Source organism: Labrus bergylta, chromosome 6, assembly GCF_963930695.1.
Source record: "Labrus bergylta chromosome 6, fLabBer1.1, whole genome shotgun sequence".
In the NCBI taxonomy this organism is placed as follows: domain Eukaryota; kingdom Metazoa; phylum Chordata; class Actinopteri; order Labriformes; family Labridae; genus Labrus; species Labrus bergylta.
This window is the reverse complement of record NC_089200.1, coordinates 17111554-17132452: the sequence shown is the minus strand read 5'-3', so window position 1 is coordinate 17132452 and position 20899 is coordinate 17111554. Positions and strand designations below refer to the sequence as shown.

General features: G+C 42.1%; 1 protein-coding gene across 1 annotated transcript in view; it reads left to right on the top strand.

The window, feature by feature from the left end:
• Window positions 1-20899, top strand: part of insrb (insulin receptor b) — an 80063-nt gene that overhangs the window by 42595 nt on the left and 16569 nt on the right. Inside the window, exons 3-8 of the mRNA XM_065955874.1 lie at window positions 11204-11412; window positions 11543-11676; window positions 17645-17784; window positions 17995-18139; window positions 18251-18465; window positions 19971-20097. Of these exons, the coding sequence (XP_065811946.1) occupies window positions 11204-11412; window positions 11543-11676; window positions 17645-17784; window positions 17995-18139; window positions 18251-18465; window positions 19971-20097 (970 nt within the window). The remainder of the gene's footprint in view (window positions 1-11203; window positions 11413-11542; window positions 11677-17644; window positions 17785-17994; window positions 18140-18250; window positions 18466-19970; window positions 20098-20899) is intronic.

Here is a 20899-nt window from a genome sequence, read left to right as displayed (position 1 = left end):
TGTGCTGATGGGAAAATTCAACCTGAAAAACACATACATCAAACATGTAAGGCATTAAAAGGATGTTTCTTATCAAAGCGTATCAGTTTAACATCCTTATAATATCTAAGTAAGGATTACGGTTTGATAAATTTAATTCTACTTTTTATTTAAAAGCTGTTAAGTGGCTACTTAAGTCTCACTGTCGAGGAATACTATACACAAATAAAAATGTTAGTGTAAGGGATCCTGAATGGTTGCTCCTCTCCTTAATGGCCCTTCTTAGGTAACTGATGTGTCCACTGTTTAATCTTGTTTTTGAGGAGACGCCCCACAAATTCCTGTACCAAGAGAGAAAAACAAGCCTGGGGGGGAGGGGTGTTTGTCAAGCAAACTGATCAGAGTGAGTAAGTGAGGGATAGGGAGACAAGAATGGAGAGCTCTTTACCCTGGACAGTCGTATACAGAACATGCTGTCTGAATTTTTCTGTTTTATTTTTGCAAACTTCTCCCCTCCTTTGGGCTATGTGGCTGCACCTTAACATTGTTTTTTCTGCTCATGTATCATCCTTCGTGTGGAGCCTTTTTCCTGTGGCTCTTCCTTTCAGCTTCTTCCCTCCCTTTTTCAGGCTCACCCTTCTGCCCGGCCCCATCCCTCCATCCCCTGCTCACTGCACTTGTGTATCTGTAGCGATATGTTTAGTCGGGCTCGTGTTGTCACATACTACATCTGTCCTAGCTGCATTTGCCCCCCTCCCATCTCCATTGTAGACGTGTCAGGACACACTATATGACCAGGGTGTTGGAAGCATCTGTTTACGACTCACATAGCTCCTCATAACTGCTGCTACATGTATCATTTGGGCCAAACATTAGTCTAAGCATCCATTTCTAACATTGACCCATAAAGGGGACTCATGTACGTATACATGCTCGGCAGTTAATAGTGTGAGCTCATGGCAAATCTCTTTGGTCTGGCAGTTATTGGAACTAAGATTTTAATTATGTGATAGCCAAGATGATAATTAAGTTTTTTTTTTTTTTTTTCTGGTGTCTCTCTAACTCAGTTTGGAGGAAACATAAAAGAAACCAGTACTTTTCAAGTAGCTGATCACACATTTACCTTTCCCTCTCATATTGATGAGAGGTGTTGTAATGATTGATTGAATCACACCAACTCCTTTAAAACATGACTTTTATTCCTATAAAAAATGAGTCAGTTTGGAAATGTACATTATGAAGGACATCTCACAGGGCTCTCTTTGATTCATAGACTTTAAGACCTGTTCTCCCTAGAATCAGCCGAACCCAGTTTTGGTTATAGTGCAGGACAAATGTAAAAAGGGATAGGTTCAGATTGATGGATGAACTAAAAAGAGGACCAAACAGGAGCAAAGAGATCGCCAAATGTTCCCCCAGAAATTCCTTTGACCCAAATTGAGCCTGAGTCTGACTTTACACTGTTTTGCGTATGACTAACACTCTCCATGATCAGTCCCTGCACACTGGCTCAGGAGACCCCTGGCAGATCTTCTTGCCTGTTTTGGCCACTCACTCTGCCAATGGAAAGACAGCTCTCAGCAGGGTCAAACGAAGGCTTTTTTCAGCTTGAGATGAAGATGATTAGAGCTCAAATCAGTAAAAAAAAAAAAAAAAAAAAAGACTCTATATTATCCTCCATGTTTTAGATTTTTTGATCCAAGTATCTTTCATAATATTCTTGCTGTTGAAACGTATGCCAATTTGTTCGACAATACATTTGTGATGTCCAGAGCTTTACATATCCTATATTCTGTATTATATAATTCCAACAGGAAATAGTAACAACACCTTTGTTGTTATCAAGTCTAAGGGTCAGAGGTTGAGAGGTAGGAAGGGTGGGTCACTTGTCCTAGAAGAAAAGAAAGATACTCAAGCTTCACGTGTCTGCAACATGTGACCTGGTTACTGTATTTTTGTTTTTGAGTGTTTTTTTGGACATGCGATTAAGGAAACATGTGTTTGTGACCTTTTGTGACATGCCTGTTTCTCCTGGTCATGATGGAGAGTTTCCCTCCTTCCTTCCAGAGTAGAAAGCCTTCCTGAGACCTTGGTGGATATGAATGGAGGGAGGAGGTGGGAGTGAGGGCTAAGACAGGTCTGATAGAAATGACAGTGCAGGCACAAAAAATGACATCTGGCCAAACGTTAAATAGCTTTTTTTTGTAACTAGGAACAGAAAGGTTCAGATAGAATATTTCGAATTGAATTCAACATATGGTATTTGTTCCTTCTTTTTCTCTGTAGAAAAAACATTTTGTTGCCATCTGAATTTTTCCTCTTAATATCCAATCATTTGTAGGAAAGTTTTATGGTCAGGTTTTTTTCCCCCCTCTGCGCTCTGTGACCATGAATGTGCGTGTGTGCGCATATGAGTGTTTGTGTGTGCCTGCCTGTGTACCGTAGCTCTGCTTCGTGCTATGCTTTGAATATGAAATAGGGCAGCTAGCATCTGCACTGCAGCCATCCCTCCCTGGCCTCCACACTGTGCCCGAAGCTCAGTGCAGCTGGCCTGCACAAACACAGGAGCAAAGAGCTTGTGTATCGAGGAGGGTAACACTTTACACTTTCTGTCTTTATTTGCCCGGTTTTATCTTCTAAAGTTTCTTGATTTGGATTTTGTTTGTTCTCTCCATTCTTTACCTGAACAACAATGACATCTCCTATCCGAAGAGTCAGACGTGTGGCTACAGCTTCGTCTGTCCCTGTGCATCTGTGTAGCTTGCTCTTTCATCTATGTGACAGTTTTGTTTAGAGTAAAAATGAAAAGAAGGGGCGCTGGATAGCCCATGTACAGAGGCTATAGTCCTTGTTGTAGCGGCCCTGGGTTCAAATCCTCCGACCTTGGCCCTTTGCTGCATCTATTCTCCTCCCAACATTTCCTGTCCCTCTTTAGCTGTCCCATCCAATAAAAAAACAATGGCCAAAACTCTAAAAATAAAAAGAAACTCCTTGTAGGGGAACATTTTTTAGGATGATATTCAAATCGATCCATCCTTTCATTATGTTTCTTTTTTTAATGGATTAAATATCTGATGGCTATTCTCAATTAGTGAAGCTGTCCTATTTTTTCCCCAAAAGAATATCCTTTATCTTTGTCTTTTTAAAAACAAATCCAAGTGAACACATGATGTAGCGACACACCCAGGTTAAAGTGTTGCCTGAGTAGTCCTTCTCTCAGTCGCAGTGGCGACGTGAACTCAAAGCCCCTGAAACATAAGAAATCCAGGAAAGAGTCAAGGGAAACCAGAAGCAGGGGAAGGGGGAAAAAAAGATGGAGTAAGAAAACAAGAGAGAAAGAAAATGATTCTTTCTGTGCCAAATGAAGACGGTGCAAGTGCATTGATGGAGATTTTTCCTGTCTCACCATCTCTCTTCCCGTGAGGAGATAATGTGCCAGTGAGGCTGAAAGGGAAGGTTTAAAAACACCTAAGTCATGACTGGACTGCCACTCACCCCGCTGATTAAATTACCGCGATGAAGGGGGTATTTATGTACACACAAACACAATCCATAAAACTGCACTCAGGAGACCACAGTTGAAGATGTCAAATCCCTGTCTGCAGCTCTTTGTGGCTGTGGGTGTTTCTCGTGGCTGTATATTACGTTCATGCTGCAGACATTGAAAATAGTGTCAAAGAGTTATTTGATGATTCAGGCATTTAATTTCCTCTTTGCAGTTGTAAAAGTTGGAACTAAATGATGGTTTCATTGGCCAAGTGTCCAAACATATTCTTTTCATTTATTTTCACACGGGTAGTTTTTTATTGGTCCAGCAAAGCATCATGCCTCTCCATCAAACAATCTAGTCCGCAACTACTTCAAAGAGACTCCTCCCTGCACTGTTGTTGGTTGTTGGTGCGTGCGTGGGTATGAGTGATCCTCGTTGGTGATGATGTGAAGGGAAATCATGATGCAGGTGATGCAGGTGTCTTGCTTTTAGATGGATGCTCACCCTCTGCCTCTCTCCATCACCTTCCCACTGTCACTGAAACGTTTAGTCAGCAAAACGTGCTGGACTCTCTGTGTGTGTGTGTGTGTGTGTGTGTGTGTGTGTGTGTGTGTGTGTGTGTGTGTGTGTGTGTGTGTGTGTGTGTGTGTGTGTGTGTGTGTGTGTGTGTGTGTGTGTGTGTGTGTGTGTGTGTGTGTGTGTGTGTGTGTGTGTGTGTGTGTGTGTGTGTGTGTGTGTGTGTGTGTGTGACTATGCGTTGATCTCAGTTTTATCTACGGCTGTTTTATCTACATTTGGCTTTTTATTTCTGTGTGTGACAGAGAAAAGGAGACAGATAATGTCTGTTGACTGCAGCTGTGTATGTGTGTGTGTGTGTGTGTGTGTGTGTGTGTGTGTGTCATTTTTGCGTCTAGATGTCATGAAAAGTGCAGCCAGCAGCAAATGCTGTGGCTGGTGGCAGTGTGACAGAATTAAAGACGCAATGGTGCAAAGGAGGGGAGAAAAGAAGGATTTGGCGGTGGAGGGGCTGAAGAGGGAGGGATGCTGGTGCAAATGTGGCAGTGAGCAAGGAGGGACGTATGAGAGGGGGGGTAAGGAAAGATTTGTCGGAGGAGAAAAGAATAAGGGAGTGGCGAGAAGGACCATCAGTGGGGACTTATTGATTGTAGCTCCCACTTCAGCATCTGTAATGAGATATAGTGGCTTGAGAAGCAGATTTCTCACCTGGGGCTGGACACCATGACTGGGTGGGACAGGTGGAGAGAGAGGAGGGGGGGGGGGGCGGGGGGGGGGATCAGTTGAAGGTAAAGAGTAGAGGAGGGGGAGACAACAGAGGGGAATAAGTCAGAGGGAGGCGGGTAGAGTGCAAGGCTTAAAAGCAAAGAGAGATGGAGAGAGTGTTGCTTTATGTTATAAAGACACAATGATGACTAAAGGAGAATCTAAGAAAATGCCTGTTGGGAGCATGCGGCTAATTACTGCAGACAGCCTCTGTCTGGACTCATCTCCATGGTAACAAGATGGGCCAGCAGGGCCAGCCGGCACACAGGAAGACACAGACAAGGAAATCAATGAACAGCCAGACAAAAGGAGGGAGGAAAACCATGCTCATTAAGTCCGATTCAGGCTTTTATTTTGTTAGTCTGCATGTCTGTGTAGATTCTTGTATGTTTATAAGTCACTGCTCTCTCTGTGACCCGGCACTGAATATTCATCGAAAGAAGCAGCTGTCAACAGAGAGCTAAGCTACATAAAAATAATGTTTTTTTTGACACTTTATTTGGACAGACATGACCGGACGGGGCTGCAGCAGACAGGAACTCAGATGTTTTGGAATCTAGATTTTGCTGGTTTCATGCGACTGTGATGGCAGTGAAGACAGTTGCAGCTGAAGTGCAATGTGGTAACCTACTGTCCCCTTGGGGAGTATGGTGGAAGCTGTTGCACAGGTCATACACGGCATGTGGGCTTTTTTAACCATGGACAGATTTAATATATGGCACTCTAAAATACCCAGCACCGGGTTGCACCAGCTGTAAGTTCAAACATAACCTAGTTTGAACGCAACTTCTAACTTACATTGGAGTATACGCTCTACTTACATTTTAGGTGTCCCAACTGCTGAGATAGTTCCAACATAGGCACAAGTTATAACTTCAATTTTACACCTAGCTCCTAGTCGGTGTAAAGTCCTTTGTAAAATACAGTTGTCATATTGATGGTTCTGAGAGGTGAGATAGATTTGATACTAGAATGTGCACAGCCTAGTTACTAATAACTAATATAAGGAGAATGACAGAATGCTTTTGTTTGTGTAAGGGAAAAGTAGACATGTTGAGGCAAGTGTGCAGATATGTGGAAGATGATATGTGAGATCATCTGCATGTGTGTGACGAAGAGAGAAGTGTTTGATTAATTATGATATAATTATTGACATATAAAACCTTTTAAACAAAACTGAAATGAGCAACACGAGTTGGTCATCCACAATCTTTTGCCATCTGTTCATAAATTTCCCATTGTCCATGACCAGCCTTTAAAGGGAAGGTCAGCGATTGTTCAGGTGAGGGAGGTTTGCCAGCTTGAAGTGAGCCGGCGCTTAAAAGGAACAACACTATAAAGAGACTGTTGCACTGTTTGTTCATGCGTGAGTGAGACGAGACCTGTTCTGTTTTTAGCCGAATCAAGTCATCAGTAACGTAATTCAGTCGAGGTTATTTAGGCCAATTGGAGACAGACACAAATAGTTTAAAACAAGCACTAATCTGTGGTCAGATCTGGGGTCCCCCCCAATCTCATTCCTGAGCGATTATTAGTGGGGGGTTTTTTTTGTTAAGATCAGTCCCTGCTAAAACACTTGTCTCCATTCGACACTGAGATACATATACGTCTTCTCCAAACATTTACTGTTTTGGATTCAGTTAACAGTGTGTGAGTCATACACACTCTGTAAATTGACGCCACACAGTGTCATGACCATCATTGTCTTGGTGACAGCCTTACAGGATTATATAAATAGAGATGATATAATGGGAGGAGATGTGGTGACACTCCTCTTTCAGAATGTTATTCCTGGCTGTTATCTCTGTATTTACTTCATTCATTGAAAGTGATCCCAAGAGCTTATTAGAGTTTTTTGCTTTCATGACATGGGACATCCTGCCTATCTGGCCAAACTATTACCTTAACAATAACATGTGGAGGCTCTAGAAGAAATATGATAAAGATATAGTGGACAATATACAGTATTTTGTGTCATAAGGATGCAGAGATACACCTTCAGAAGGTCAACAGAAAGACTCAGAAATGACAGCTGATTTAAAAAAAAAAAAGTCTGGAAACTTTCTGGATTTACCAGTGAGGTTTTTACTTTGGCACATTAAAAGGGACACATTTCACTCATTATTGTGACATCAAATGACACTGTATTTAATCCCACTTTATTTGCTCATTTCAACTCTCTATCTACTACATTTACCTCTTGCCAATACAAACAATGTAGAATGGGTCAGGGGTTATTATAATGGGATGGGTCAATTCAGTGCTGTACATACATGATCTTGGTTTGGTAATGATGTATTAAGTGAAGATAATCTATCCAATGAGAACTAATAGCCAACTTAATGTTAACCTTAAGCATGTGTAGAAAATTGTTTAAATTGTCTTTTACCTCACTCTTTTTTTTCAACCATCTGTTACCCAACCCTCTCTCAGCTCACCTTGTTGCCCCACCTTTTTGCCTTACTGTGTTTGTATTGGTGTAAGTGTGCGCTGTCTCATATTTATGTATGTATGTTGATGTTTCTGATGGCAGTATTGCCCCCTGCGTCCAAGTAATCAGTCTGTTTTTGTTTACACTCCTTCCCCTCCCTCTGTCTCTCTCCTCTACTCTCTCAGGGTGAATGTCTTACATCAGATCACTCTAAGCATTTATAGCAAAGCTTTTGAAGCTTAGGACTCCCACTGTGGCCAAATATAGTAAATGTGAATCCAGCAGCTGTGTGTGTGTGTGTGTGTGTGTGTGTGTGTGTGTGTGTGTGTGTGTGTGTGTGTGTGTGTGTGTGTGTGTGTGTGTGTGTGTGTGTGTGTGTGTGTGTGTGTGTGTGTGTGTGTGTGTGTGTGTGTGTGTGTGTGTGTGTGTGTGTGTGTGTGTGTGTGTGTGTGTGTGTGTGTGTGTCTCTAAGAGGGTTGGAGGATCGTGTGTGTGCATGTGTTCTCCTGAGTAAATGGCTCTGGGGTAAAAACGTGTTTGTTATTGTTCCCGGCCTGTAGACAACATTGGCAATTAAAGGGGCGGTTTTAAGGTTTTTATGTGTTAAGAGCAGGAAGTATTGCCATGTGTGGCTGCACGCTATTGGCTGCCCGGCTTCTCCCATATTCCTTCCCCGGGGACAGAGCAGCCAGGGTTCTTTACTGCCATGGCCAAATGAAAGGTAAACACAACACACCTTTGATCAGGCTCTGCATTTTAAAAACCCTTAATAGAACTCTGTGTGTGTGTGTGTTTTTTTGTGTGTGTGTGTGTGTGTAGGGAAGTGCCGAGCAAATTATTGAATGACATAGTGAGGTTTACGTGTGTGTTTAGCTTAATGAGAGATAAGCTCTCCAGGATGCTACCGCGTGCTCCTCCTACTCCTCACTACCAACCCCCCCCCCCCCAATCCAGTCGGCATAAAAACAAAACAAGGCGTTGTATGAATGAAAGTGGGAGGGGCAGAGTGGCCTAGAAAGGCAGGCAGGCAGATAGAGGGAGAGATAGTGGTGCAGGGTGAGGCTGTGGCAGATAGGAGGGATAGAGAGGAGGGCAGTGGAGGAGGAGATGAATGAATGAGTGAGCTGACTGGAGTATGTTTGGCATAGCAGCTAGCTCGTCCGTGTAGCGTAGCTCTGGTGTGTGAGAAGAATGGGGAATAGCGCTGATGCACTAATGTTGTTATGCTCCAGTAGGACTCCTCTATACTTGGATCCGACAGAAACAAAAGAGAAAAAAAGTGGAACAAACATTGCATTAATAAAGAAAATGCCTGAAAAAGAGGACAAAACACCAATGTAGTGCATTGATTTATTATATTACTGTACATTATGTTAGCTGCTTTAGAGGCTCCAGCTATCTTTTTCTTCTACTGAGCTCTAGTCTTAAGCTCGCCTAATTCACCCAAAGCAGCAGCAGCAGATTCAACTCCCCTGGCATGCTGGCTACTTGGCTGCGTCTGCCCCCTGTCTGCCCCAGCAAGGCCAGGGTTAACAGTGAGCGTCTCTCCTCCCCGACATGGAAGAGGCCATTGAATGGCTGCCTCCCCCAGTCAGCTAACACATTGGCTGAAGCTGAGGGTGGATCTGGGGCTGGAGCTAAAATCCGGCATGGATCCCCGGAGCTGGATCTGCCAAAGCTGTGTCTGCGCTGTTCTGTGATGCTGTGGTCACAGCATGTACACACACACACACACACACACACACACACACACACACACACACACACACACACACACACACACACACACACACACACAGCAGACAGATGAGAGGGGGAGGGCTGGAGAGGAGCTATGCATTTTTCTCTCTGGGTCAGAGATGACTGTGTGCAGCATTGGGTTTACAAGCATATAGTTTAGAAAATATATCATGAAGACCCCTACATGAACTACCCCAGAAGGTGTGAGATAATGTTTTTCTCCGTCAGTCATCATCCTCCTCCTCTGTGGCTTTGAACCCCTGTCCCTTACTTCATTGTTCTCTTCTACGGCCTTGTTATTGCAACCCTCCACTCCCCCTGCTACAACCCCATCTGTCCTCTCTGCTTTTGACCCAGGCAAAACAATGGGCAACCCTCCTGTGAAGGGGTCCTAGCTGTATTCATGGCAGTGAGAGCTCATGTGATGTCCTCACGGAGGGGGCATCCACAGAAGGCTGGCATACAGTGCCCCCATTGCACTTTTAAGCTAATAGTGTACCTCACTAAACCTTCTTTCTTCCATTTTTTGTAACTGCTAGGGAACAATGACGACAACAAAAACTTTGTTATTTGAGTTTATTTATATTAAGGATAACTTGAATATCATGGGAGTACATCCAAATACAGTATATAGTGTGGAATCTTTCTTTTTTTGATAAAGTAAATGTTAACCTAAGTGGTATAGAGTATCAAATTATCCTTTAGATATTTGGAGCTTGAAATTAACCTTCATCTGCTTCTTGCAATGATACTCTTTGATTCAGTTAGCCCATGATACCAGAGTTGACAGTATAGTGAGAAACACGGGGAGAGACTGTGATTTATACACAGGGTCGTGGACAGGCTAGATATATTCCTGGTTTCTCCAATTAATTCAAGAAATAAAAAGTAAAAATTAACTGTGAAATTTCAGATTTTTTATTGCCTTTATTGAAATCAAGAGTCCAGCCAGCACAAGAAGCGTACGTTGTTTACTAAAGATACAAACGGCTTCCTAATCTTGAAGTTTGCTCGTTTTACCTGCCTTTTTTTCAGTGGCAGATGTTTTACCCTCCTAAGTGGATGCTAGACTAAAAACGAAACCTCCAGCATCAGTAAACTCTTACCAACCCCTTATAGGGGCTTAGATCTAATGAGTCTCAATTCGCCTCGGACAAGGCAGTAACAGCTGGTTTATTAGATCATTACAGGGCACTGGTCAAACCTGTCTGCTAATCCAATCACGATTGACACTCGGCTGCTTTCACCGAATGCTGTTTCCTTTTAAGGGTCAAATGAATCCTGACATGAGCCAGTGACATATAATGTCCACCCTATTAGCAATTAAGGTTGTTTCCATGGCGCTGCAGACGGCTGCGGTTGGCCATCAGCCTTGAATTGTGGACACTGACTCCCTGGTGGATGCTAGGTGAAGCAATCAGTAGTCCTCCAATTGCATCTTTGCATGCAAATCACAGCTGTAGAGCTGGAGGGGGTTTGATTGTGTGTTAATTAGTTTTTGTCTAATCATGTGTGTTTGTGTAAAATAGTGAGGGTCAAATAATAGGCTTGTATCCCCTACGATGGCAGTGTATTTTCATTTATTCTTTGATTACGTGTGTACATTAAGATCTTACCAAGAACACCTGTGTGTAGCTCATACAGCCATGTTCCGATTCGACATGTTGAATTGCCGTCGGTCGGAGGAATCACTCTGATTGGCTGTTCAGGTGTTTCATGTAACTCCAGCTCTTGACATAGGTTCAGGAAATGCCAGTGCCATTTTCAATATTTTATCAGGAATTATTCTCGATTAGAAGTACCTATATTAAGAGTGGTAATAAACCGCTATGTGAAAATGGTCTTCTCATATCATAACAATGGACTATCGCCGCCTGCTGGCATGGTGAGTTATTTCCTCTCACGCATGGCCAGGACGTAGGTGGTGGTTGGCTGTCGGCTGTAGTCTTTGCTGTGTGTTCAAGTGCAACTTTTTGGCCAAGACAAAAGTTGGTCTTCATCGCTATTAGTTCTTTGCGGTCTGCCTGCTGTGTCAGGGCCTTTAGCTGCTCGGCAGAGTGAATGAGACCAACAGAGACCCAATGCAGCTTTTATTTGTGATTTTGTTACTTTGCCTCTGGATAAGTCCCACTGGTCTCCCATGTGTCTCTAGATGCCATATAAATCAGGATTAGTTGCAAATACAGTCATAATGGCAAATGGGGGGCAAAATAAAACATGTATCAAAATTTATATTGACCATCTCTTTGCTTTTTTTCCCCTCCTCTTCTGCCTTTTCTCAGTGTGCTTGGACAACTGTAAGCATGGTGCATGTAGCCTTAAGGGTAGGTGCTGCCATGACCAGTGCCTGGGCGGCTGTTCTGAGCCTGGTAACGCAAGTAGCTGCGTGGCCTGCAGGAACCTCCAGCATATGAACACCTGCGTAGAGAAGTGTCCTCCTGGATACTACGTCTTCAGGGGTTGGCGCTGTGTCAGCTTCTCCTTCTGCCAGGTTGGTAATCACTGAAATCTTAAGGCTAACTGGTGTAATATTGAGCTGAAATATAGACTTTTAAAATGTTGAATGTGTTTAATATGTGTGTTCGTTGTTTTTTTGTGGTTTTTTTTTTTTTTTTATGTAGGAGCTCCACAACCAGTGTAAGCAGACCAAGAAGTTCAACCAGGACCGGGAGACGGGTTGCTACGAATACGTCATCCACAACGGGGCCTGTATTCCAGAGTGTCCTTCTGGATACACCACCATCAACTCTACTACGTATGTCCATGAGACACACACACACACACACTCAAACACACACACACAAACATTTAATGCCACAATAAACACTGCCCTGTTGTTGATGAGGGTCATCTCTACATTATCGGGGACGTGACTGTCACACATAACAAACCGTCCTGTTGTGACTGCAGTACAAAAAGTAGTCACTCAACTCGCTGAATCACATTTGCACACAGGGGATTATGGTGTTTGGAAGTTGATCAAACAAAGGGGCAGAAATCGTTTTACGCTATGGAAAGACTCCTGTCATCTGTGGAGAAGCAGCCGAGGAAAATGATGTTGTAGAGGAGCAAAGAAAAAGGGCAAAACATCACCTGAGTCTCTGTTTGCTGTTAGCTGTTAAAACATGCAGGTTAGCAAATAACACATCACAAGCAGAGAAGGCCAGCAAATGGAACAAAAATATTATATATGCGAAAGAAAAAAAAACTGCAGTCATTTTTTTTTTTTCTGACTCACAGCAGCATTCCAAAGAAAAAGCTAATGATCATGACTGTGATGTCAGTTAGTATTTGAATGAGTAGTAGCATCAAACACATCGTTTTCATATAGGCATGATTCTACATTACTTCATATGCAAATAAGTCCTCTAATAACATTGGCTGTAAATAGGTCGCCGATGTTTTCACAGCCTTGTTTTCACACCCATTCTGTTCTCAGTGATTACACAGCTGCATCTTTTCAAAGCCATAACAAACCCACAACTTCTTGTTGCATACAAAAATGACATTGTGTCATCATGCAGCTAAGTCGCTAATTATTCCAAAGTGTTGATTGTTTTTGCATCAGCATTCGATGGTGCGCTCAAGGTAATAACAGGCCTGGGTATTTATGCTCTTAATAGACAATTATTTTAGCTGTTGAAAGGATTTTACAGCAGGCTGAACTTTACAGTCTGTGAACTACCATAAGACTGCTGGGCGTAACCGACCAGTGAACTATGTTTAGTTTATGTTTACTGGTCCAATCACATTATTTCATTTGAATTGAAAGCATTAAATATTATTACCAATAAGACTCAGGTCATAAGTCACTTATAATATTTAAGGTTCAATGTTTCTGCTATAGACATTTGTCCCTACACACACTCTCACGCACTTATAAAAACTTCCTGTGCCTCACCTTGTCCTGCTCCACACAAAGCTTTATCTGCATGCAAGCATTCTTACTTGTACTCTAAGGCAGTAGAGAAACACAACTAGCTCCCTCATTTAGCTTAAGGAGCTGTTGCTAAATGATGATATTTAGCAACAAATGCATATTTGCACTCTTTTCTAATGCACATGTTTGGCAAATAAGGATAAAACATTTTTGCAGTGAGAATATGACAAGCTGGCATCAATAAAAAAAAAACATTATAATGTGCCAGGTTATATACAGAAGTATTAGCTTGGGTTTTTAAGCCATGCCAGTAGTCTTAACCAAGTATGGGACCACTTTGTGTGGGTATAACATCTGGTGTTGAAAAATAAATTAAATGCAGCAGTGCAAAAAACTACCTTAGGTGTCTTCTTGAGGCTGGCTGCAAAAGGAAGTCCAGTTTACACCAATGTTTAAATGTCCATATTGTCAGCAGAAATAAACTTGTTTACAACCTAATCGCGTAAACAAAATTGGTATTAATAGCCAATGTCTTTATTGTGACACTCTGTACGGGGTGAATTTTTTAAACAACTCATCAGTTTACATTATATTGAGGCTTAGAGTTATGCGTAGGTGGATGCATTGTAATTGTTTGCTAGGAGGCTGAAGGCCAGCCTACACTTCATATCTATGTCTGTTAAGAGGTCGACAGAAAGTTAGAGACGGTATTTGCAACATGGTGACCGCCATCATTGGGCTTCAAAGGTCCTCTTCAGAAACCAATGGATGGTGTCACTCACATCTAGTCTATGTAACAAAGACAGGTAATGACATTATTTGGATTTGCAAAAGAAGGTAAATGTAGAGGGAGACAATAAGAGCACAGAATAAGCCCAGAGGGCGGTTGTATTTCTGTGAACTTGCTCCAATAAGAAGCAGGATGTGTACTAGAGATGTTGCCTGAAGCCGCAGGTGGCTGAATGATTTATGGTGTTTTTATGTTGCTGGTATACCAGCGTACGTGCATTGCTGTGTTTTTCTAATAGGTGCTTACCTGTGAAAGTGTTCATGCATTAGAGAATGTGTTTGTGACCACATTAGCTTGTTGGATCGGGTTACTTTTTCCCCGTGCATGTTGGAGGTATGTGTGTTCTATGTCTCCAGATAGAGAGGTGTATATTCACATGTAGGTTGTCTATTAGGTATAATAGACACTTAACTCACATGTAAAGAGAGTGGAAATGGTGTGTGTGTGTGTGTGTGTGTGTGTGTGTGTGTGTGTGTGTGTGTGTGTGTGTGTGTGTGTGTGTGTGTGTGTGTGTGTGTGTGTGTGTGTGTGTGTGTGTGTGTGTGTGTGTGTGTGTGTGTGTGTGTGTGTGTGTGTGTGTGTGTGTGTGTGTGTGTGTGTGTGTGTGTGTGTTAGAGGGAGATTGACTTTCCCTTGCATGTTGCCAGCCTGCAGGGATTATCAGGTGCTTAGACCGAAAAGAACATTGCTTTAAATCTCAGTCGTAAACCCCGAGGCAGAAGACAGAAAGGCATCCTTTCTGTGTGTTTGTGTGTGTGTCTGCTTACTTAAACATGTATTTGTGCACACATTTTGATAACTATATTGTTTTTTTATTGGAATTCTGATGCAGTTGGAACTTCAGGGGCTCTGTGCATCTCTTCTGCTGCTATGGAGAATTTATTATGGAGAACAAGCATCCTCTCTGCAACTTAGTCTGCAGAAGCCAGACAGTCAGGCAGACATCACAAACTGTACATTGTACACAGACACACAAAAAGACTCAAATCAATGAATATAGACATGAAGACAGGATGTTCTGGAGTAGGGAAAGAGGGGACCAAAGGTTTGCATCACTTTTTTTATGATGCAAATATAAACTACCAGCTGTTAGAATCCTACCTCCATGTGGTGTCTTTGAGTAGTAAAATGCAAATGTAAGTATCTGTAATGTGAGTCTTGATATTTATTATCAAGGTGCAAGAATAACTTGATGTGGGTGGTAAACCTAATCAATACCAGCATTGGTATTACGTTCTGTTATGACATGGATTTTTGTACACCATTATCACGGTTTAAATACACAGGTTTGTGGGCGATCAGAAGTTTTTTGAAAAATGTAATTCTTGCGATTCCCATCGTTAAAATAATAAGTATTGTATCTTTTTTTTTTAAAACATAATATCGACAAGTATCAAAGTATAGAAAATTGTGACAGCCTGAGTCTCAACATCATCCGGAACAGGCAGCTAAACCATTTCTGTGTCTTCACACAGGTAGCTTTGCTCTCTGACATTCTTTTACCACCTAAATCTACTTTAAACAGTATGCTCATCTTTCCTGGACTCTGTGGCAGCCCAGTAGTACAACATGTTTGAGTGTGAGAGGGTGTGAGTGTGCGCGTGAGTGCACTTGGTCTTGTTCAGCCAGGACGAGGCCCAAAACCAAACCCGAGCGTCAGCTGCGGCCTCTGTTCTAGATGGTTCTAGCAGACCATGGAGCTGGAGTCACTGGGTTCAGCCGGACAGATAAACACTGTCCCTTTAAGAGCTGCCGCTGGACCCAGCCTGTCTGCCTGTGTGTCTGTGTTTTTCAGTACAACGTCCCAAAACATTCTCCCTTTCTACACTGCAACTAGAGCATTACTTTTGGAGGCTGAACGTACGATTTTCCATGTGGGAGACAGACATAAACTAGAGAGAGATCATTACAGTGTGTTTCCACGAGACATCAAGGGGCAACAATTATTTGACCTCTGATCGGTGTAAATTATTAAGAGCTTGATAAGATGCAAACTAGGAGAAGTCAGGTGTGTAATGGGTTGTTTGGCACTCTGAGTGTGGATAAGAAAAGACCGAGAATCAGTGTGTCATGTCACTATGGTGAATAGTGGGTATAGCACAGGAAAGAAGGGGCATGATTTGAGAAAGACTGTGTGTACTGTGTTGTGTGTTTGTGCTTCCTGTAGAGGGGGATTATTATAAAAGCTGCATAAACATAGAATTAAATCAGGGTGAGCTTGCAAATAGCGGTTCATGCAGAGCTTGCGTGGTCCCCGGTGCCGCTGTCAACAACAGCATCCTTTGTTAACTGTTCCCTGTGAACAGGAGCTGCTTTAAAAAAGGTGCTTTTTGATATCATTGTCTCCCCCACTTTGAGTTTTCGAACCATGGTTGGACTTTTTTTTTGTATCCATTTAATTACAACATTTAATTCTCATGAGAAAAAGCATAACTGAAATGTCTTGCTTCTCTCAGAAATATGGAGGATGGGGAAGACTTCTATTCTGTGGAGGTAGCAAACCACCATTTGAAAGCAGCCTCCAGGTTTATGTCTAAGGTACCGCTTTGCTGTTAGGGATGTTAAGACTAGAGGTGGTATTAAAGAGAGGGATTATGTTCCTTTGAGAAGGCTTAAAAAAATCCTTAAAAAAAACGTGCTCATTTGTGAATGAAGCTTCAGGTCTCTTGTCTCTGTGTGGTGGGCACACGGCTGCTTGCTAGACAAGGCCTGCCCTTTGTGAATGAATTTCCTGAAAGGCTGCACTATCAAAGGCCTCATCGCTGTGTGTGTATGTGTGTTTATGTGTGTGTATGTGTGTTTATGTGTGTGTATGTGTGTTTATGTGTGTGTATGTGCGAGCGTGTGTGTATGTGATTACGTGCCCAAGCACTTGTTTGCAGGGAGAGAGGATGCCACTCATTGCGCTGAGAGGAAGAAACAGAGGAATGCCTGTTGGGAACTGCAGCTGGTGTTTTACTTGAGTTGTTTTTGTTGTCTATGATTGTGCTCTCTGCGTGCATTGATGCGTGTGTGTGTTGTATGTACGCCAGAAGTAATTGAAGCACAGGATAAGACGGCTCTCTTTCCTCCATCCCAGAGTGTTAATAAAACCAGAGAAGGCTCAGATGTGAATTAGAGATTACCTAATCTAATTTCCCTCATAAAAGCCTATGGATTCATTCTAGGAAATATAGAGAGAGAACTATACGGATACTTAATTATAAATCTGCTTGATTGCCTCTCATTTGTGTTAATCATTTTGAAGAACCCTGCACTGACTAGTGTTGTTATTTAAACTGTTTCCCACTGTAAAAGAGGTTGTTGTGTGTGGTAAATATCACACTTTAGGCTACCGGTTTGTTTTGGAAAATCTTTATTTCGTGTTTAGAGATGTAGAATAAAGGATGTGCTATGAAATAAGAACACTTAAATCATTTTCTTCAGAGAACAGATCAGTAGAGAGAATTTAAGATTATCCCTAAATCGATATAAGGCCAGAAGCTTCTCGTATATAACAAACAGGAAGGAGTCCCGGAGCAGGAATGTATGTCAGTTTAAATTCCTTGCAACAGATTCTGCCTTGTTGTTTCAATATGCTATGTCATCTCCGGTCCCTGTCCACGCCACACCAGTACGTTACTGAGCATTCCCGCCTCATACATTCAATCTTGCTTCATTCCATTTCTGATATCTGCACACAGAAACATTCATGGTATTTTCTGTTCTCCCGTTCAAAACCACCTAAGGCTCGCTCGGCTGTGTCGCTGCGACTGTCTCAGGGCATCCTGTCAATTTGCTCCGCAGTGTCAGAGATGTGGTGACGTCGACTGATAGCTCTTATGCACATTGCAGCCTCATCTGTTTGGCAGCTTGGGAATGTGTCACACACAATAATCTTATTTGGATTAAATGCATATAATGTTCTTGTCTGTGTTGATATGCATCAATAAGGTTCTCCGCCCTCTTGATGGGCCTGTAATAGCTCTTTAAACAACTCATTGACACACACCTTCACGACATTCATTAAGATGTGGACAGCCCTAATCTGCGTGTGTATTTCTCTCTGTGCAGCTTGACGTGTTCGCCGTGTGCAGGCCTGTGTCCCAAACTGTGTGTTGGAAATAAGACGATCGACTCGGTTACTTCAGCACAGGCTTTGAGAGGCTGCACTGTTCTCCACGGCAACATGATCATCAAGATTCGAGGAGGAAGTGAGTAAAACTACACAACACCACCTGCTATGGGCCTCCTGTCTTGGCTCTGTGTCTCATACTATATGTCCGTCTCCTTTTCTATCCTTCACTCAGCTTCTTCACTATGTGTTTTACTCTCCATTACCACTTTGTCTGATCAGTGGAAAATGGAATGTACGTGTTTATCTGTCCACATGGCTACCAGATTAAATGTTTGTATCCTTGCAGATAACATTGCAGCTGAGCTGGAGGCTAGCTTGGGCCAGCTTGAGGAGATTACAGGCTACCTCACTGTTCGAAGAGCCTACGCTCTGGTCTCCCTCTCCTTCCTCCGCAAGCTGCGCATCATCAGGGGGGAGCATCTAGAGGCAGAGTAAATCCTCTTTTTCTTCTTTTTCCTGCTGCGATTCTGGTTTATACATTTATATCAATAGTATTTTTTTACTGTGTGTAATTTATTCTGTCGTCCCATGGTCTCTCTCAGTGTCTACGCCTTCTACGCACTGGACAACCAAAACCTGCGGGAGCTCTGGGACTGGTCCAAGCACAATCTGACCATCCAGCATGGTCGAATGTTCTTCCACTACAACTCCAAGCTTTGCATGTCTGAAATCGAAAAGATGGAGCAGGTGACGGGAACTAAGGACCGCAACCAAAAGAATGATATCGCTGTGCGCAACAACGGGGACCAAGCCTCCTGTAAGTTAACTTGGAGATTTTCAAGTTACTAAAAAGGATTCCCCTGCTTCTCATTGGTTTGTACATAACATATTGTAGCTACTTAGGGTCAGAGTTGATGTCTCACCTTCACTACATCCTGAATGTTAACACAGGAACAAAATGCACAGTGTTTTTAGTAAATGCACTGCAGAGGGGCTTTAACAAATAATTGCAGCCAGTATGTCTATATAGAAATAATACTGTTTCTATATAGACAACCAAGGTTTGCAAACATTCCAACGGTAGAAAACTTCAGAAGAAATGTACTGTGTACATATACAAAGCCCCTCCAGCTGCTTCACTACATCACTACATCACTTTACTCAATTGAATGTAGGTCCTCTTGCCTTCTTAATTCAAATACACTTAGTGGAGCTGCTTTAACTGAAAATAACTTAATAGAAAAATATAACAATAAGCCTGATACCAGAAGAGACTCAACATCAGAAGACTCAAATCAGATTACCGTATTTTCCGCACTATAAGGCGCACCGGATTATAAGGCGCACCTTCAATGAATGGCCTATTTTAGAACTGTTTTCATATAAAGGGCGCACCGGATTATAAGGCGCATAGAATAGAAGATACTGCAGTCAAACGTTTGACTGGGGTTGCGTTATGCATCCACTAGATGGAAAAAGGGAATGTCAACAAAACAGTCAGATAAAGTCAAACTTTATTAAGCGCTCTGACAACTCCGTTCACTCCCATGGTAACGATGTTCAAACGTTAATGTGCATATCAACAATATCTCCCAGCCTTGCTCACTCTTCTCCCAAACGTGGAGGGGAACTTTTCCCTGATTCAGTAAACACGTAACAGAAACAGTCTGATACCACTAAATCAAACGTTAGTGCATTCACAATATAGTAACTCTCGAAATTGTTATTGTGCATTCACAATAACTCAACGTTGTTCAAACGTTAATGTGCATATTCACAATATCTCCCAGCCTTGTTCAGTTGTAAACTCAAAGAAACACAGTCTGATACCACTAATTCAAACGTTAGTGCATAACTCAACATTGTTCAGTTACGTATAACACGTAAAGCTCACTTTTTCAGTTCATTCCCCGTCCACGAATCCCTCGAATTCTTCTTCTTCAGTGTCCGAATTGAACAGTTTTGCGAGTACGGCATCCAACATGCCCGGCTCCCTCTCGTCATTATCCGAGTCAGTGTCGCTGAGCGCCGTGTACAACCAGTATGGATCAACCAATTAACCAATTGATCCATATATAAGGCGCTCCGGATTATAAGGCGCACTGTCGTTTTTTGAGGAAATTAAAGGCTTTTAAGTGCGCCTTATAGTGCGGAAAATACGGTAAGTAAGAAAAAGCCATAAAAAAACACTAAAAGACGTCTTACTCAATGTGATGTGTCACTTTACTTTTTTTCCCCCCGATATATGTGATTTTATGTTTCTCCAAGTATGATACCCTTTTCCAAAAGCATGTGCTGACCACTGTCTGTTTAATCCATCAGGTGAGACCAAGCTTCTGAACTTCACCGTCATCAAAACCTCATCGAATATGATTATGTTGAGGTGGGAGGCTTTTTGGCCCTTAGACTTCAGAGACTTGCTGGGCTTTATGGTTCTCTACAAAGAAGCGTAAGTGTCTATTCATTTGACTTTCAAAAACACATCAAAGTTCATTAACATACAGAACTGTTGAAATAAGTCACAGCATGCAGGAAAACAAAGTTTACCTTGCTCTATCTGTCTGGAGAATTTTACTCTGAATATTATTGAATCAAGAGATTCTGATTCAGTCGTTTTTATGGGTCCTGTTCTTACCTGCTTCAATCAATCTTCTCTCTGAGGTTCTCCAAGGCTCAACACTTGGACCTTTGACTTTTTCATTTCTAATCTCAGTCATATAGGGATAAAACCCAACTAATTTCTTTTGATCTTGGTACAGTTAAAGTAGGTTCAAGGCTTTTAAATCAATACCAACTACTTACTGCTAGAAGTCTTTTACAGCTGAATGAAGACAACATGTAGATAAACAACATATCTTCATACCTGTACTCTCTGTCTCTGGAGTACAATTACCAAGTCTGGTCAGACTGTTTTGGACTCAGAAAGTATGTCAGTAACTTAAACCTGTTTGCCCTTCATTTATCCCTTTGCAAACATTTGTGGGAATCATATTTCAAGTCAAGCGTGTGAGGCTGCTTTCATACATTTTATTGAACCTGTTACAATTTCAATAAACTTTTCTTACTGCATTACCAAAACAAACGATAGGAAGCCTCCAGCTCTTTCAGGCCTCACACATACACAAAAAAAAACAACACTTCCTCAAACCCTTCAGTGACTCCCAGTCTGATACAGAACCACCAACATAGGCTGCTCACAGCCTTTAGTTTATTAGAAAGTTATTAGAAGTTTTATGTTGTATTTTGTTTTT